General features: G+C 38.4%; 1 protein-coding gene across 4 annotated transcripts in view; it reads right to left on the minus strand.

Annotated features, from left to right (window-relative positions):
• The window catches only part of LOC127364170 (protein turtle homolog B-like), a 141,235-nt gene that overhangs the window by 22,810 nt on the left and 98,939 nt on the right, over positions 1 to 19,486 (minus strand). For 3 of the 4 annotated variants that reach the window (XM_051401441.1, XM_051401440.1, XM_051401443.1), the window contains exons 13-17: positions 16,461 to 16,636; positions 13,978 to 14,204; positions 10,730 to 10,814; positions 6,029 to 6,193; positions 5,212 to 5,257 (exon numbers count right to left, since the gene is read on the minus strand). In XM_051401441.1, coding sequence (XP_051257401.1) covers positions 5,212 to 5,257; positions 6,029 to 6,193; positions 10,730 to 10,814; positions 13,978 to 14,204; positions 16,461 to 16,636 — 699 coding nt within the window. The remainder of the gene's footprint in view (positions 1 to 5,211; positions 5,258 to 6,028; positions 6,194 to 10,729; positions 10,815 to 13,977; positions 14,205 to 16,460; positions 16,637 to 19,486) is intronic. The other variant, XM_051401442.1, reaches the window with a different exon arrangement.

The following is a 19,486-nucleotide window of genomic DNA, read 5'->3' on the forward strand; positions in this document are numbered from 1 at the left end:
TTATTACATATTGGGTTCAGGATGTAAATGACAAAATGTGTCAGATTGCAACAAAATATGGGTGTTATTACATAATAAAGTGAAAATGTGTTATATTTTGTTGAGTTATTACATAATGCAGCGTCATAACAATGTGTTATTAAAACACTGTATAAAATCTGTAAAAATATAGGTCCTTCAAATTCTCTTTAACATTATACAGTTAAAATACTGATTACGTTTTTTCATAAGCTTACACATGGTCATGAGCAGCAGTTGGCACTGATGATGTAATCTTTATAAACTTAAAATTCAGACTGACAGTCAAAACAGTGGACTTTCATTTAGCGGAACAAGGTGGGCTGAAAAATGTGACTGTGACTGCATCTGGGATGAGAAAGAAACAGTGGTGGTGAAGTTTATCAATTCAGAAATGTCAAAAAGAAAGTCTTTCACAAGACTTGGAGATGAAACAGTGAATTAAAGGAGTGAGCAAGACAGAGTCACATATTGTGGGATAAAAACCAAATAAATACTTGCAAAGCATAATCAAAGTGTTGTGCACAATGCAGAAAACAAGAATTAGGTTAAAGGAATAGTTCCACTTTTTTAATATTCACTTTGAGTTAAATGAGAAGATTGATACACTCTCATATCTGCGTGATAAACATAAGGCTACAGGCAGCAGCCAGCAAGTAAAAAGATTGGAAACCATGGATGTATAAAGAAAACTGGATGCAACACAGGAGGTAGGTCTCTGTTCTTTCCTATGAAAGTTTCTCAGCATGAAGTCGAAGTCAAAAACGCCACATCCTGCTGAAAAGAAATTACCTAGCATTACTGCCCCATCATAAAGCATACGCACCAAAGACTTCCTCCAACTGAGAAGGTTAACATCCAGTATATCCCAGCACTAACTTGAATGGGGATACAATGATTTCATTGTGCAGCTCTTCTTGACTTTCCAAATGTTAGCTGACCAAATTGATCAAATTGAGGGGTTGTGACGCTCAAAAAGTGCTTCCTTTGTTCTAACTCTCGCCAAGGAAGCGAATAATTGCATTTTCCAAAATGTCAAACTATTCCTTTAACAAATACAGTGAAACACTGTGATTGAACGCACATCTCACGAATGATGTCACTGCTCTCAAGACTGAGATGTTAATTTCAGACAAAATAGGCTATATATATGCCTTAATATTAAAATAGCAAGAATGTTTCTCGTGCAATGTCTGGTGTAATTTACCAGGATGAAACTCTAATCTTTGCTTTCATTCATTATCTACCTTGGACTTGTTGATGTTTCAATGATGGAATCACCATTACCACACAGTGAATGGTCATTATACTTTATGTAGTTGAGTAACAGGATCTCAGAGGCTGACAGCCGTACAGTTAGAGGATCGATACAACTCCATTTCGACAGTTAGTTTAGTTTAGCATTAAGACTGGAAACAGAGGGAAACTGCTAGTCTGGCTCAATCTAAAGGTTATACGTTCACAAATTAACATGTTATATCTTGTTTGTTTGAGGAACCCAGTAGAGAGCCACGCTACTTGTCTTTATGCTAAGCTAAGCTAACCGTTTCCTGGCTTAGCTTCATAGTTAGCGTGCAGACATGAGAGTGGTATCGATTTTGATTTAACTAAGAAACTAAGAAAGTAAAAAGGAAATAAGCTTATTTCCCAAAATGTCAAACTTTTCCTTTAAATAATCCAGATTTGTTTTTGTCAGGCACTGACATCCTCTTAATGAACTACATTAGTACAATTACCATTCAGTGTATAGAAGATTATATGTCCCAATATCTACTCCTGCTGTAGAGATGAGTGTTCAGCTGAGAGAAATTCTATTGATTTCGACATCCCTTCCTTGTGTCTCTGAATCGTGTCCTACATGGCAAGATGGATTATTTATTTCCTAAAAATTCCCTCATAGTCAGGGTGGAACGTGGATGTTTTCAACATCTTCTTACGAGGATGATCCTTCATCATTCACCAGTGGAAACCACGACCAGTATTGTTGTTGCCTTGTGGGGACATTTGGCCAGAAGCATGCAGCCAGGTCAGGAGTCTGGAGGAGCTGGGGTTGAACCAAAGTGCAAAGAGGGTGTATACAGTGTGCAAGAACAGGGGGACAATGGTTGGCACACTCACTGAAGACCGGAAGGCCTGTACCTGCTTGCGTCCAGCCCCTCCCAGTAGGGCTCGACGCTGGGAATGAGGCTAAGTGGACTCCTGCAGAAGTGGGGAGATCAGACAGTAAGAAGTGGGGAGAGTACGGGGATAAACAGGAAGCCTGTCAATGAGAGGGAATGTTTGAAAAAGCCACAGAAAATGTGAGAAAATAGCTTGACATTATTATTAAGTGTGTTGGAAGAAGCATTAGTAAGTCACAGAGAAAATCTGGGAGGAAGAAATGTCAGAGAAAAGCTTGGAGGCTATCGTGGAGCAACAAGAGGGAGATAAAGGCAAGAGAGAGCAAAGAAATACAAGCAAAGATTGGACCACTGAGACAGTTTTCCATTTAGTGACTCTGAAGGTATACAGCCAAAGTCCCACATTCTCAGACCCAGAGCAGTAGTCAACTGATGCAATTCAAATTCCTCTAGGTGCATCTCATTGGTCTTGTGTTTTCCCTCCTCACATCTTAGTTCCTCCCACTTAAGACAGAAGAAGTCAGAAGAGCGATGAGGAAGGAGAAATCAAAGAAAAGCGCATTTCCTGAAATGAGACTTCCTTCCCAGTCCTGTACCATCTGAGCACATTCTGATGATAGCTGCACCACCCTGTGGCATCTCGTTGCCTTGGAGTTGTGAAATATTAGCCTATGCATATTGTCATGCAATCAGTACTTTGGCAAGCATCTACACATGCACAGCAAAGCTGTATTTGAATTGTACCGTCAAGTGTCAGTAAAACCAAGTAAAGAAAGTCTTTAGTTAAACCCCCTAGGAGTAGACATTTTACGTGGTTATAGTCCATGTGAAAATTGGTGCTGTTTGTGTTTCTTTCAGCCCATTATTTGCCCAGATCAGATCCACTACAAGTTTGCAGGAGTAATTGACTCCTCTTCCCGCCCCTTTTTTGCTCTGAGATCCAATGACAGTTGAGCAAGCCTTGGTCAGAACCTTGGTCAACTTTCTACTTCCTGTACTTAGATATGCTATGCACTAGGCTCGTCTAAGTTCAAAAGAAAACCAGATTACTAAAATGGTTGAAACATATAAAATGACTGATGTAGATTAGCTAACTAGTTAGCTAGCGTTTTACTAATATTAGCTATCTTAGGATGTGACTGTATATGTCACTTTTATCTCTTAACCATCTTTAAAATGTGGTTGTCTTTTCAACAGAGAACCTAACATGTAGGAAGTTTACCAAGATTCCAAAAGGGGTGGAATTTAGGAATAATACTAGCATTCAGAGTTTCCAAAGCCAGAAATTCATCAATTCTAAACATGGGGGCTTTAATCTATAAAAAATGAGAGGATCTAAAAACAATTAGAGTATAAGGCTGGTGTTATTCTGTCTTCTAATTATCAACAAAGACCAAAACCAAAAATGTGTTTATCTCAATATTCCCCAAATCCTCTACCCTGTCTGTAGCACTGATAGCTGATTGGACCCCATTAAAGACGTAAATTCTATTTACTTTACAAAACAGCTGAGAATTGTAGTTTGTTCAAATGTCACTAGAAGACTTATAAAGAGTGCATTCGTTCGGGGCTACTTCCAGCCATGGATTAGGTGAGCTAGTGAGTATTTGGGGCAGCATTGATGTGGTTTTCATAGATTTTGGACAGAAATGGAGCTCTATGGCACAGACAAATAAGATATATCAGGCTTTAGATACATACACAATACTTGTTAGTAGGATACATTCATTGTTAGTTTTGGTCTTTCTTCTGGATTTGCTTTTGAAGAAAAATATATCCATATAAATATCTTCATTTTTCTACACATATCCAATCTGTCTAATTACTTGAGGAATTAGAAAATAAATACAGAAAATGAAATGAATGTGTTGTTATCGGCCTACACCAGCAGTTGATAGTGTTTTTGTAGAGATGCCACTTCAAAACAGCATCCAGTATGCAGTAATTTAAAGATAACAGGGGAGGAGTGTGTCCTTATGAAAAGACTTTAGGTTCCTCTGAGCTGAACAGAGCTTTCTCATGGCGGACATTTTGATTTGTCTAATACAGGCGTAGCATAATGATGGATACCTTCCACTGCCAGGGCTCTATTCTATTCTGCTGGGTCTCTGACATGGCTTATAGAGCCACCATTAATATTATTAGTTCCACCTGTGCTCTTCTTGCTATGTCAAAATGTCTCCTCTGAAAAAGGTCTATTAAGGGACCGAGATCGTTTATGATAGCAGATTGGATCGATTTCAGGGACACACAAGGACAGAGGAATAAAAAGACTCACAACATTGTCCAATAACATTTGACACATACTGTATAAACTGTACGGCTGAATTCACAAAGGCTCAGAGCCAATAAATATATGTAATATAAACCAATTTCCTTTATATTCTAGGTAAATTATGACTCTTTTCAAGCTGAAGAAACATGACAAGCTTCAAGCTGTTAAGCTCTATTCGCTCAGGGATAAAGGTTTGCATGTCCTGAAAGTGTTTCACATTTAAAGGATTTTTTACCAGGAATATTCAGTTATAAGTGAAGCAACAAATCTTCATCTGCTTTTTCCAGTTTTTTAATAGCATTTGTTCATAGTCTTGTTGTCCTGTAAGCAGGTGTCATATATCGTAAACTGGAAACATATAATAGCTCTTGGCTCGGTGAACCCTGTGCTCCGGGTGGCCAACCTCCTAGGCAAGATATAATTGTCTATCTTGCATGAGACCAGTCTAAAAGCAAACACATGAGGACTTACTCTACAGACTCTGTCTTTTTAGCTACTAAAAAGTACATCCTGAAGAAATGAACAACATGAGGTAAAATCACTCGAAAGTGATGCACTCTCTCTGCACTATTTTCTAAAAGTGAGAAGTGAGCAATCTGTTCTTGTGAAGAAATCCATACAAGAGGGTGCCCCTGACCCAGAGTCAGAATATAATTCCATGTGGATGACAGAAAACTGTTTTTGATACTGACCAGTGAGCGAAATGAATCCTAACTGATTTAGGTTATGGGTTTGTTTCTTGTAGAGTAGTGTGCAATAGACTGGTGAAACAGTGTTGTGTATCATGTAGTTACTTACGGAGTTTCCATGCTTTTTCTGCAGTGGGTTATGGAAAGTGGGGGGTCTGGAAGAAGGGAGACAGAAAAGATCATTATTGCCATTTAAGATCAGTTTGAAGAAAATACATATAGTTTGTTAGTTAAGTATGTTTGTAAGCATTAATTTCAGAACTATTCAAATAAAGGAGTTGAAGATGAGTAAATAATACACTTGTTGTTTCGTAGCATTCACGGACTAATTAATTGTTCTCCAATTCACCAATAAAATAAATGTTTAAGCAAGCCTCAAAGTCGCTGAACGTCTGATTGACAATTGCGAAAACGTCCTTTTGGTATTTGTGATAAATAACACTAATCCAAGACATTTACGTATAAGGTTTATAAAAACGTGATTCCCCAAAGACGACATTAGTGCTGCTGCTGCCGAGCCTGGAGGGACAGGATAACAGTAAAATACAAAAGACACTTTAATAAAAAACATAAAATATAATGAGTTACTATAGCCATGGCTGCTTCTGAAGTGTCATTAAGCTTCACTTCTGGCTTATATTCTCAGTCAAACAATTACATTGCTGTTTCCTGTTTGAGCATACAGTTAAAGCTGAGAGGAGAGGAGTCACAAAGCAGCAGGAGGCTGCAGTTCAAGTACATGATTCATGTAAGTTAGGTAACATTATGTTAAATGTGTCAGTTACATTTACCATGAATGTATTTAAAGCTAATACAGTGATAAAAACACCCAGCTAATGTTACATCATCATGAAGGAATCAGATTTTTTGTTACATTTCAAAACTTAAATTGTGTCTACTAATGAGAGGGACATTCCCACCCTCACCTCTTTTCCTCTTAAGCTTCCGCCGGCGCTGCTTGTTGACGAAGCAGGCAGCCATCGTACTGAACAGGACAGCTGCCGCCAGGAAGCAGATGGTGGCCACAATGCCAGCCACCACAGGTCTCGCCAGTCCACGCTCCTCTACCATCTCTGGAGGAGGGAAGAAGTCTGTGAGGCGAGGACGGAAGAGTCAGCAACCGGTTGTACCAGTGTAACAGCAAAGATGATGATGTAAAAAAAAAGAGGGACATGACAGCAGCTGGCTCACCCAGAGGTGGAGGAAATGACAAATACAGCAAACAGACTAAAGAAACAAATGTGAAACTTCAGTTTGCTCACTTGACTTCTGATATGGCACTCCACAAAATGAATGCTAATGTCAACATTCATTTTCTGGCTCTGAAATAGCGAGTGATATTTACTATGAGATTACTACGCCGACACGAGTCCCCTGAAAGAACGCACTGTGCAATGATTAGGCAGCTATTTAATGATATCAGACACTGAATGAGGATTTTCAGATGTTTTTTTGGGGGGGTTATGCAAATAAGCCCCTTTTGTTCATTTCCCTTATGTTTTTGCCACTCTTGCTAACAAAAAAGAGAAGTCTTATCCTGTCATTTGTAGGTTCCTGCAGAGGATCTTTTGAAGGGCCTATTGAAGGAGTATTCCTGCCATATCCAGTTAGATTCAAATATGCTACAGTTGACCTTTACTACTGCACGTGTCTCCAAAATGGACATTTCTGCAGGGAGTATGCCATGATGACCTAGCAGAATGTAAACCCTTTATTTAAAAATTATCTGCATTCATAACTTACAGTGAAGAAGGCTGCAGAGGAAAATTAAACGATGAAGCTACATGTGCACTGTATTATTATATTATGCATATTATTATTGTCTGGTTGCTACTAAAGTTGGTCCGATTCCGGTATCAGAAATTCCTCTGAATACTGACTACAATGTGGTAGCGGACATATTTTATATTATGTATCATTATAGAAGTAGACAAGACAAACAAATTACCCCACCTTTACCAGCTGCAATAATAAAGTGATGGACACATTAATGCATCAGTAATTATAATCTATTAACATAATATATATTATTCTGAAAAGGGCCATTCTGTATGCTGAGTACTTTTACTTTTGGTACTTTAAGTAGATTTTGATGCTAATACTTTTGTATAAAGGACATGTAGTTCTGTGGTATTACTAATTTTAGAAGTAATTTAATGAAGTAAAGGATCTGAGCAGTGGCTGTCTGAGGGGCAAAAACAATAAAAAGGGCACCAGTGAGCACAAAGTTGTCATTCATTTATGGTGAAACAATTGCAAGAGGGCACTGCATCATACCACTGGAACCACTGCTCTTGGTGGCAGCAACAGGTATTTAATTGTTCAATCACCATCTGAGCCATAATACAGATTTTATAACAACTCATAAATACATCAAAACATGTATGTTAGGTTAATTTCTCCAGGGTACTGGCTCAGATCAGGAGCTGCCCACTGCTCCTCGGATTATGATGGGTCAAATGCAGAGAAAGAATTTTCCTATGCTGATCAATAAAGGATAACTTAACTTAAGCTCTAGCTAAACATTATTTGAAAAAACAAATAACAAAACAGAGGAGAAAAAATTCTCGTCCCTTCAGAACTGCAAAATGTTTTACAGACATAAAATGTTAATGCTCAAGTTGGAGCAGCGAGCCCTTCAGACAGAAAAAAAAATTATGAATGAATATCAATATTTGGAGAAGACATGGTTGTATATGAAAAACAGACATGAAAGCTTGTTTTCCATTCAAAGGCATAAACACGTTATAGACAATTCTTTGAGAAAATATGCACATTTAGAACATTTCTCAAGACTACATTTGAATTTACATTTAGATTACTGGCTGCCCCTCCACTTGTCAGAATGTCACTGGACAGTTTTTGTATAAGTAATTTGTATTTTTTATTTATTTAAACATAAAAGTCTGTGCAGTTCATCATGGATGGAAAGAATGAAACAGAAATTATTTTCATTAAAACTATAGATGTATATGTCTGTGTGATACTAAACTGTTCTCATTGTAAGTGGGAGTCACACTTCTGTTTTTGGAAAAAAATTGAAAATAAATAGGAAATAATAAGAGACAAACCTGTTGACAGACATATTTCACATATTTTCTACTGCATATTGGGGAGACACTCTTAATAAATGTAAAGAATGATTTTGAAAACAACCATAATCATATTAATTTAAATAATTCAGAGAATCTGAAATAATGCTTTGTGAACTGGTCTGAACCATATTTAAGTGCTGCATCTCTTCCATATTTCCTGATGCTTTGTTCAACATGACTGGTTGCACTCTTCAGCTTGTTATGCTCAGATGCCAGAATTAATGCGACCGGCATGAGTTGTGCTCAAACAATATCATTACGATAATGAAAACCCAGCCAGTGTGCTGGAGAGAACACTGTGCTGTGCAGCTACTTTAACTCCTTTTACGGATCTACCAACTTTTAGAGCTGTCCTCTGTTATTAATGCTGGAGTTATCCTAGTGACCTACATGCTAATGAATCGCTCAGTGAGGACCGGGGGGGACAATGTGTCAACCTTTATTATGAACTTGTTAGAGTGGTTTATGTGCTGCAGTGAAGCATGACACAGCAAAATGCAAAGTATTCTAGCTCCAACAATATTGGTACTTAGAATAACTACTGATCAGCCAAAGAACACCTTTGTCATCTTTGGTAGCACAGTGTGCATTCACATCCTGTTTGATACTGACTGACAGTATGCCCAGAGAAAGACATTAATACCAGATCAACTGAGTATGAGAAGGAGCTTTTTTTTCTCGCTACAGTGCATAGCTCTCTATCTTTACCAGTAGGGGGCAGCAGAGTACTTCCAGAGCTCCAAAGGCTCCTGAGCAAATCTTCTCTAAAAATGCTACCAACAGCTGCTCTTACCAAATGATGTGTACTCAGTGACCTCTGCAGGGGAGCGACATCACGTTTTGATGGGTTTTAATTTCACATTCGAAACAGACTTTCAGCATCGAGGCCAAAAAAATACTGGCTTTAATGAATCTCTTTTTAGTGTGAAGCAGAGCCGATGCAATCCGTGGGAGACTGGCACAGAGATGATGTCATACTCTTCAGGATGCTACAGAGGGGTGTGCATGTAAAGCAAGCTTAAATTTAACAGTGCTGAATAGGCAAAATGCAAAGTTGGAGTTGCTGCGTGTGCAATTCATCCATGGCCCCACCTCAGCTCCGAAAGGTTAAGATTGCCTGAGGGCAGAGATACTGCCAGAGGTTGTCGGGTTGAATCCCAGCATTGACAAGAAAAGCTCCTCTGAACTCGAGACAGTGAGCAGAGTTTCAAGAAGAACCGCCCTTTGTTCTCTCACTCTCTGATTCATTTCCCATGCACATATATTGTATAATGCAGAGTTCATACATTTGACATTTGTACGTCTATATTTAACACTACAGATTATAAGTATTTGTAACATTGATACTCTATAGTATAGTATATGTTACAATTCATGAACATATCCTAGCCAAAATGGGTTTTTTGGGGCTTGTTAGGCCTTTTATTGGATAGTGACAGGCGAAGATAGACAAGAAACAGGGAATGAAAGAGAAGGGGAGGACTTGCAGCCAAGGAGGCTTAACCCAGGCCACTGCAGTAAGGACTCTTAGTACATGGGGTGCACACTCTAGCAGGTGAGCTATCAGGGTGCCCCTAACCAAAATGTTTTTTGTGCCTAACCAAATGTTAACCACAGTGGTGTAATATCCGAAAACGGTTGTTAGGCTGTTGAAATCTTGAGTGGAATATTTCAAATAAAGAGTTACCAAATCTGAGTATGCATATAAAATGAGTAAACTAAACTAAAAATAAACTATCTATAGGGAGACTATCCAGATAAAGTGTTAATAATGACCACAGGTAAAATTATATTTTATTAAAGATCCCCTCTAAACATGCATTACAACGAATACAACAGTCTGCCTGGAACAAAAATGTGTGTCATTAAATTTGAAATCATTGAAAGTCATCTTCTCCTTCTACCTAATTAAAACTTCCAGAATCTCTGAATAAACAAATGTTGTTCATTTTTAAAGTTTTGCTGCTGGACACAAGATGTCTCCTACTTCACTGTAAAGTCCATTCTCAGTGGATGTGCACTGGTGGCTTCAACTTTCTACATCACACTGTACAAGTTGCATACTGGACCAGGACTGACTTCCTAACTATTTGTGATGTCACAAATCATGCTGGTAGGCCCCGCCCCTTAAAATCAGATTTTCAGTGAGCTCAGAGAAACTTTCCACTTTCAGCAGATTCAATTCAATTCAATTCAATTTTATTTGTATAAAGCCAATTCATAACAGAAGTTATCTCAGGACACTTTTCAAATAGAGCAGGTCTAGACCGAACTCCTTATAACATTATTTACAGAGACCCAACAGTACCACCATGAGCAAGCACTTGGTGACAAGGCCAAGGAAAAACTGCCTTTTTAAGAGGCAGAAACCTAGGACAGACCCCAGCTCTAGTTGGGTGGTTGTCTGCCTCAAATGTGGAAACATCCTTCTAGTGTCAAACTCTGCACATACATCATTCAAACATCACACTGTGGGAACAGGAAGAAACACTGATTGACTGGAGGGGGGCTTTAAGTGACATAATGGCTCACCTGTGCTGGACACTCCCACTACGTTGCTAGGTTCGCTGATCATGTCATCCATGACGGCCATGACACGAAACTCATACCATGCCTCCTAGGAGCAGAACAGAGAGATCAACATTCACAGGGTGAACAATCCGGATCTCACGTCTGGCATCAGAAAGGTTCAATCAGGCTGTGGGATTCTGATGGTGTCTCCAAAGACCAGCCAGCTAAGCCACCAAGGCTTTGGAAATAAATCGTGCAGCTCAGTTAGTGACAGCTACTGTTTACTTTTAGTAGCACAATGTATGAGATTTAACAGTGAAACAAATGTGAGAACAGCGAAAAAAACATTAACTTTGAGATAAAAATCCTACATGAATGGCACTATGGAACCTAGAAGTCATGTATTACAAGCTGAATTTGGCTTCAATTGGATTTTTTAAGTGGCACGACAGGTTTACAAATTTAAAACACACTACTCAGCCAGTGAAAACAGTTGTGTAACTTCAGTGACTCTTCTTTAGGAGGAGGATGAAATGGGACGTCTTTTTAGACTATGAAGGTAACGTTACTTTTATAAAATTGCATTAACATCAGCCTGAAATGTGTTTTTCGGAAGAATCTGTAATGATCTCGCTGCGTCAGCTACAAATCAAAACCAACGTAGAACCAAAAACCTCTGATGCAGCCCGGTCAGAATTCATTGGAGCACACCCAGCTATCGTGTCGCGATTCGGTGTGTGGGCTAACTATAGACTGTATAGTTAACAATGGATGTAGTCTCTCTGACGGCACCCATAGGTTTTTGAAGAGCTGTTGTGAAGCTCAGTGTGGTTGACCCTGGTCGCTGCCCTCTTGGAAGTCCTCCCAGCTAATGAAAAGTGTGGGTGGAGCTGATGTGGGCCAAATGAAGCCTGGTTATCGAAAACAGCCGTCTGTGACAGCACCCACCTGCCAATCAAAGCGGCCATGTCCATAATTATATATAGCTTTAAATTGTATCATATCATGAGGCTTTGCAGTGATTAGAACAGTATTTACACGGAGAAACATGACAAGAATCTCAGTAGAAAATGAATGAGAGCAAATAAACTGCTTATATGAATATCATACATCACCTTTGACTAAGACTTATTCAACCTCTTTTTCATTTTTGTGGAGCTGGCTGTGCTCTCTCCACAGAGCAGGGTCAGCCACAGAACATCAGCGGTAGAGCTGACAGAGATTCAGCCTGTGTCTTGCTCAAGGACACTTCAGCAGGGTGCAATGCCTACTTTGCTGTACTGTTGGTGTAACACTCAAATACCCACTGATAAATATACTCTGGATTAAGTTCTCAGCTCAGGTGTTTCCTAAATCGTCAGAAAAAAATGAGGATTTGAGTGTGGAGAAGAGTGTCATACCAAACATCATCACACCACCACTTTTACACAAACACACATGTGCAGACAACCAAACAGAGCATCCCTCCGGGGTCAAATTGCCTCAGCCGGTGCAGTAAGACATTTGCAGCCAAAAAAGTTACACAAGTTGGGTGCATTGTGTGTGCACAGTGAGAGAGCTGGAGAGAGGTGTGTGTGGGTGTTCGCCGTGCATTGAAAGGAGAGATAAAAGCATCTGCATGTAGCTGAAAGTGGTAGTTAGATTAAAGAAAGAAGCTCAAACGTGTCATTGTAGGAGAATTAGCCGACATGAGCAAGATGTGAAATTCTGAAAAAGAAGCATTGTGTCAGAGCTCATAAATCAGTAAAGATACACTGGTTGTCCTTTGCTGTGGAGAAAAAGACTCTAAAAAAGCATACTGTGTTCATAATTTCACAATTCTCTCTTGCAGACATGCAGAAATACAGGACTGTGTGTGTTCTGGACTTCAGATACGACATACAAGAAAGAGTGAAAACAAGTAATTTTCACACAGAAATGGTCAGAAAGTGAGACCAGTCAGTGTGTGCACACCTGCATTGTTACTATGACAACCAAGGTGGCAGCACATTGTTATACATATGCAGAATCTGATCTGGGTACTTGTAATTTAGAGCCTAAATAGCACAGTTTGAAAAACAAATCATTTCTGCCTGCAGTCTGAACATAACCTCAGTGTTAAGCTTCTTTAACATAATGTTCACACTGGCAAGTTCATTTAACAGCTTCAGTTTGTTAAATCATACGCAGTCTGACAGCATCTGAGTGACCAACCAGCTTAAAGAAAGAAAAGAGGCTAAACTTATGTAGAGACTTTTGGAATTTTTGGTTTTAATGTGCTAATTCACTCGAAAGCCGTCTTTACGGAGCTTTATTGTGAGTTTCAGCTCATTGTTTAGCTGTCTGGCTGTAACTCTACTGTTTTTTTGATTACATCATTTTCAGTTGTGGCAGGCCAAATGTTTGCAAGCTACCTGCTCAGCACCAAACTGCATACAGACATGGTTAGTGACAAGCTAATTTAGCATTTAGCAACCAACGAGATATTTCCCTCTGGAGTTGGTGGAGACCAAAACAGAGCTAATAAAGTGAATATTGGACTCACATTCATCAGGTGGACACAAACACAAAAATATTATTATTATTTTTATTTTTATTGCAGGTTTAGGCTTTCAAATATAACTTGTTTAAAGGTAAGTACAAATGATATAAAAGTATATTAATTTCGTGTTGATTTAACCTGTGTGCATGTTAGCAAAAGGAGACTTAAGAAAACTAAGTACAACGGCTGGTTACTTACAAACTATTATGAGGACGACTGTAAGTCAATTCACTTGATGGACAACCTTACTTATTTTGAACAGAGTACAAGGAGGAGCTCAATCAAATGGAGGAAAGACAATGGCCAAAAATATGAGGATAACACCTGAAAAATATCAACATTTTCCTTTAATCATGGACTAAACTGTCCTTTAGTCAAATATGAAAAGCCCCAGATATCCTCACACCTGATTTAAGAATATTTTTAATAGATCTTAAGCTAGGATGTTGATGTACTCTAGCACCTAGGCAAAGATTAAAATGTGATTTATTCTGTAATGCTTTACAAGAACCACATTTTCTTGTTAAAAAGGGTTTCATTCAAAAACAAAAGATTAATTTACATGTGTACTAGTATCTTGGTTAGGATCGTGTTTTTGGAGTTTCCTGGTCATATTATGTGTATGGAAACACCTTACCTTGGTATTCGAGATTCCCCCAGCCCAGCCATCTCTTTATCTTGGAACTGGCAGATGTAGGTCCTGTATAATACTGTGTGTAAAGTCTACAGTCCGTGTCCTGTCTTTTACCTGGATGAGGTCTCGGGCGAGCAGCTCCGTCTCCCCAGCAGGAATGCCGTCGTCCAAGACCTCCCATCGTTCCCCCAGGCGAAACTCCATGACATAATGCTGGATAGGTGCTGTGTGATTGGCAGGCGGGATCCAGGTGAGCAGGACTCCCTGCTGCGTGCGATTGGCTGTGAGGCACCGTGGTGGGGTAAGCAGCACCAATGGTTCAGGGGTACTTATAGGAAATACTGGAAGAGCACATTAGGGTTGAGAATGTGTGTGAGTGACTATTCAGCGAGCAGTTCCTCCAGCATGATGCTAATGAATTACCCTCCCTTTACAAATGTGTCTTGACTAGTCTTACTAGATTTGATTATATACCATATGCATCTCCAACATATGCATAAAATTCACACTTTCCCATTGCATCCACAGCTATCCTGTCACTCCGTTGGCCAGTATGCTGCTATCCAATCCACTCATCTTCCCAGGCAGATCTGTTATGCTAAAGTTTATTCTCATTTTCGTCTGAACTGAACTCACTCTGCATTCACACTTGTCAGGATATCTGACTTTAAACGACTGGGGAAAGACTTGACTATGTTAAAAGTTTTTTCAAAGCAGAAAGAGACAAAAGGCGCTGAGATGTATGCTTTGTCTTCTTTGTTTCTACTCCCTGGCTGATACAGAAGGTGACGAGGCGTGAATAGTTATCCCAATTTTCAGCATGTCACTTATCTTTAGGTAATAATCTGTGACAGCTTCATTTCAACTTAATAAATGTCCTTTTACTTACAACTGTAAGGAATGATATACTGCATAATGATTCAGCCAGAGCCTAGTTTAAGCTTTTACCAGGTAGCTTTTACTTTGTTGTTCTCATAATCTGCTTTATTCAGTAAAATTTGAATTATTCTTTTTTATGTTGCATTTCAGTATATGTATGATACAATAAGAAAGGGTATTATTATCAGAGCAGTGTGTTAACAAGCTGTAGCAAAGATTTAGCTGGCAACTGTGGATTTCACCACCTATAATGACAACTGTCTGCCCTAAATTAATTCTGTAAGAACAACAAAAAGAAATATTGGCTGTTTTCTGGTGAACAGCTTCTTACGCTGCATGCTAGTGTCTGCACATTTTGGTGGTTGAATATTTGTAAAAAACATGGTTTTATGGATTATTGACATTTAAAAAAGTGTCCTTTTGCCATTAGTGGTAAGTCTTTTTGTACATAAATGATACAGGTGATAATTTCACATCACTGTCAGACAGGTAGCGAGCAGGTAGCCCAGCAGCTGTGGTGTTACTAGCCAACAATCAATATAACGCCACTTTGGAATCTCCTGATTATAACTGACTATTTTGAGGTAATTTCAAGTATTCCATTAACGTAATATCTATATGTGTGTGAGCTAAATGGTGAAATTTAGGGGGGTTAAAATTACATTTTAAGTCTCAATAGAGAGCTAAAGGTAATGGATAAATGGTGGAAATTGAATTATAGATACAGAAAATCTAAAAAAATTATAGAAAATAAATTGTTGGAAAGTTGTGAAATATGAATAATTGAAATGCATAAATGGTTCAAAAAGTTAGCTACAAATTGATAAATGGTTTAAACATCCAGCTTTTGCAACAAGTAGTACCAATGCAAGTTAAACAAACAAACAAACAAACTGTAGGCTTTCTTATATCATCCAGTTTAAAATCAATTAACACATTTGGAACATAACTGGTGGTGCTGATGAAGGGGTATTTGAGTTCATCTGACAGGACTGTGGGGAACGTCTGAAGAAAAAGTTGGGAATGATAAAGACAACAAATATAGGCCTCCAATAATTGCAATTTAAATTACAATATTGGTCAGAAAACTCTAATTAGATATTTGCTTCTGAATAGTTTAGCTCCAATATAACATTTTTAGAGGTGAGGCACTGTCATGCTCACTAATTTGTTGTAATTAAGACAGAATCTGTCACTGCCTTGCCTTATCTACACCTGTAGACATAAAACACTTAAAAAACGCATCAAACTTCAGCAGGATCCTCTCCTGCGAAAATTCTTTAGTCTGTGAAACATCCCACGACCAGCAGCTGAGTCGTGAAACATTATCATCATAGCAGAGAACTTTCTAAAATGATTGCTCTACCACTGCAGCGCTAATCTTATGTGGAATGTTAAATGTCAAAGACATGGACATTTATATTATATTATATCTATATTAACCTGAGAACTTGACATAGTTGTTCAACATTATTCTTCCTCATTGAGAGACACATCATTCATTTGGAAATGCTCAAGGTTCAGTTTCATTAATCAAGTTTTCATTCTAATAAAGCTGAACATACAGTGATACAGAAAAATAAAGGCATCTAAGATATAAAAAAAGTTTATGACTTTTTGTTCCAAAGAACATGCTTTTATTTCCACTGCAAGACTGCCGAAGCCATTTTATTATTGGATCCCTTTGCTCCAGTCAAGCGGTAGTGCAGTATACTCACCTAGTGTGTTCACAGTGACAACCTCGCTGAAGGGGCCTGTGCCAAGCTTGTTCTGGGCCAGGACGCTGAACTGGTATGTTGTCTCTGGCTCCAAGCCGGGCACCACCATCCAACTGTGGCCTCCAGGCACGGATATGGAAAGCCAGTCATGTGGACCTAAACGCTCCCTCTTCAGCCTGTACGGGAGTCACGATGAGAGGTGAGCCCACAGACAGGAAATATTGGAAAGAAGATAGTGGGTGTGCCTTCACTTTTAGATACAAAAGTTAAAGTCTGTACAAAGATACAATCTAGAGTCTCATCGTCACACAGTGTAGCGTATTGCAGCAGTTCTACTTCCATCATTGATCCAACATTATATCATTGAAATTAAATATTTGCTTCATGGATATCTGACTTTTCACTTCATTCACAACACTTGATGGTAGTAAGCCCATGCTGCACTCAGCTTTGCAGTTTGCTGTTTGCCCATGCCACACATTAAGCGTTGACTGCACCCTGACCAGATGAAGCAGAACAGCGTACACATGCAGCAGCTGCAACAATTCTACTGTAAATGTATTTTATTATATGTAAACATGAATAAGAACTGCACACAGTATAGTTATAGGAAGGTGTTTTTGTCCCTAGTCTAAAATGTTATTACTTATTAAAGGTTTTATATATATATATATACTGTATATGTATATGAGGTTTAAAACATTAATATAGCAGCTAAGACCTATTTCGTATGTAAAGATACAGCGGAGTCATGCCCTGAGCAGAGAATGATGTCACCCTCCCTCTGCCAGTGTTGTTATTCCAGCTAGTCTGTGGTTTGTTTAGAAATCTGGTCTGGCTGCTCATGCATGTTAGTCCCTCAGTATAGGATACTATAGTGAATTAAGGATTTATTTCGACACAACCAGAGTTGGTGATTGTTGGAACAGTGCAAAGACTAACAAAGGTGGTTTTGGTTGGAGTTTTATTTTGTTTCTGGCCCCTTTGAATGAAGTTACAAAGTCATGATGATATGCAAGATAAAATTAGCGTTTTCGTCTGGTGTAGAGTGATAGCTAAAAACAAGAACTTTTAGTGGATGTATTTCGATTTTCACATTTGTTCCCAAGGATTAGTTAACGTAACATGGCAGCCACAGCAGCCTATTTTCTCATTTAACTCTAAGGGTTTATTTCCACCAAACCAGCATTGGTGATTGTTGGAAAGACTGTTGGAAAGACTAACAAAGACGGGTTTTGGTGAGTCTTATCTTGTTTTTCTACAGTTTGCAATGTGTTTTATCTGCTAGGTAAAATGACTGGTTTTGTCAATGGAGTCACAGATTACCTTTTAAAGTCCTGTAAAATATTTGTACTAGTACCCTGCAGTAATTCATACAAGAGTGTCAGTGTGGATTTTGGCAGGAGGGTTTGGACAGGAGAGCTACTCTTTATCCCCAGCATAAACAAAATTCTGATGTTTAGATTAGACACTATTCAACCAGTGGTGGGACACCTCAGAAAATGTCACTGAGATGGATGAAACCCATAGCTGCTCTACTGGCATCACTCACTAATGTCAGTATGAATGTCATTAATTAAAGCTGCTGTCTGCTTTTTTTTAAATATTTGTGCTGCTCTGCAGTTCCCTTGCCGTTTGAATAAAGCATGATAGGTTACAATAAACTGAGACAGGCTTATTAGAGTTGTGATTGGTTCATCAGCAATATTGTTAGTGTTCTAAAAAGTTCACATGACATGTTCCATAAATCCTCAGTAGCATATAGGATGTTGTTTAATGTTGTATCCTCCGTGATCTATCCATGAAATCAGAGCTGGCTAGTGGGTCAAAACTGATGTTAAAAGAGCTTCAAAATTATTATTTTAAATTTCACCTAATACATTTCATACAGTATTTACTTGTATATGAACAGTGCAGCAGAATTTTGCATCTCTTAATATTTTTCAACTGTTTGCATGTGTTAATCAGCATTTGTGCTGCATGTTAATAAGCTTAGAGCTGCAGTAGGTCATTTTTATAAAATATTTTTTTGCCATATTTGCTGAAACTGTCACTGTACCCAGACAGTAGTACATGAGACAGATAATCTGGGAAAACAACAAATCACCAAATATGAGAAAAAGTTATGTTTATAAAAGTTTACTCCTGCAGCTTTAAGGAAGACACTATAACTGGAACCGAGCTGTTGAATGGTGAAAGACAACTGCAGTCAATACTATATTTCACTAACAGGGTCTAGCTGAAATGCCTGTCAATGATATTATCTCATTACAGTGACAAGCCTGCTAAAATTGCACAGGTTTATTGAGTAGTGCTGACATACACAGATAACGACAGAGAAGACACTCTTTTTACTAAAAGACAGAACGTATCCTACTCCTGAGTTCAAGAACCAGCTGAACAAAAGCATTTTACACAGTCTGTGACACACATTGCTGCCAGCAGTTTCCACTGTCACAATTACAGGTATTCAATATTTCCTGCTTAATGCCTGAATTATTGGATTAGTCACTGCATCTTTAACTATTATAAAAGAGTTTGTCAGTGCAAAATCAACCAGAAATGAGCACTTCTGTTTGAATGATTATGATTATAATGACTATAGGAATGTTTTCACTGCCCTGTTCAAGGAAGCTTTGCTCAAATCCACCAAACTTTGTGAACATTTTGCTTACACATCCATCACCAAAAATGCAGATGGTTCTCTTGTAGAACTGGGATAAAATTGCTAAATAAATAATTCATCTTCAAGAAGATGAAATAATGTATCTATTTAGACACCTTGATTTGTATCCCTGTACCCTTTGCATCTAGTATGTAAGAAAATATCAAAAAGATATCCTATCAGGATATTTTATTTTGTGATACTGTATCGATTCTCAAAAACACTATCATTTTATATTAGGGGTGTTGCGATATACTGAAACTTACAATAACTGTCATATTTCAAGTGTTCATAGTTCAGCATCTTTTAAATCATTTTGTTTCTTTCTGTTCTCGCTTTGTGGTTCACACTGCAACATAGT

Source organism: Dicentrarchus labrax, unplaced genomic scaffold, assembly GCF_905237075.1.
Source record: "Dicentrarchus labrax unplaced genomic scaffold, dlabrax2021, whole genome shotgun sequence".
In the NCBI taxonomy this organism is placed as follows: Eukaryota; Metazoa; Chordata; class Actinopteri; family Moronidae; genus Dicentrarchus; species Dicentrarchus labrax.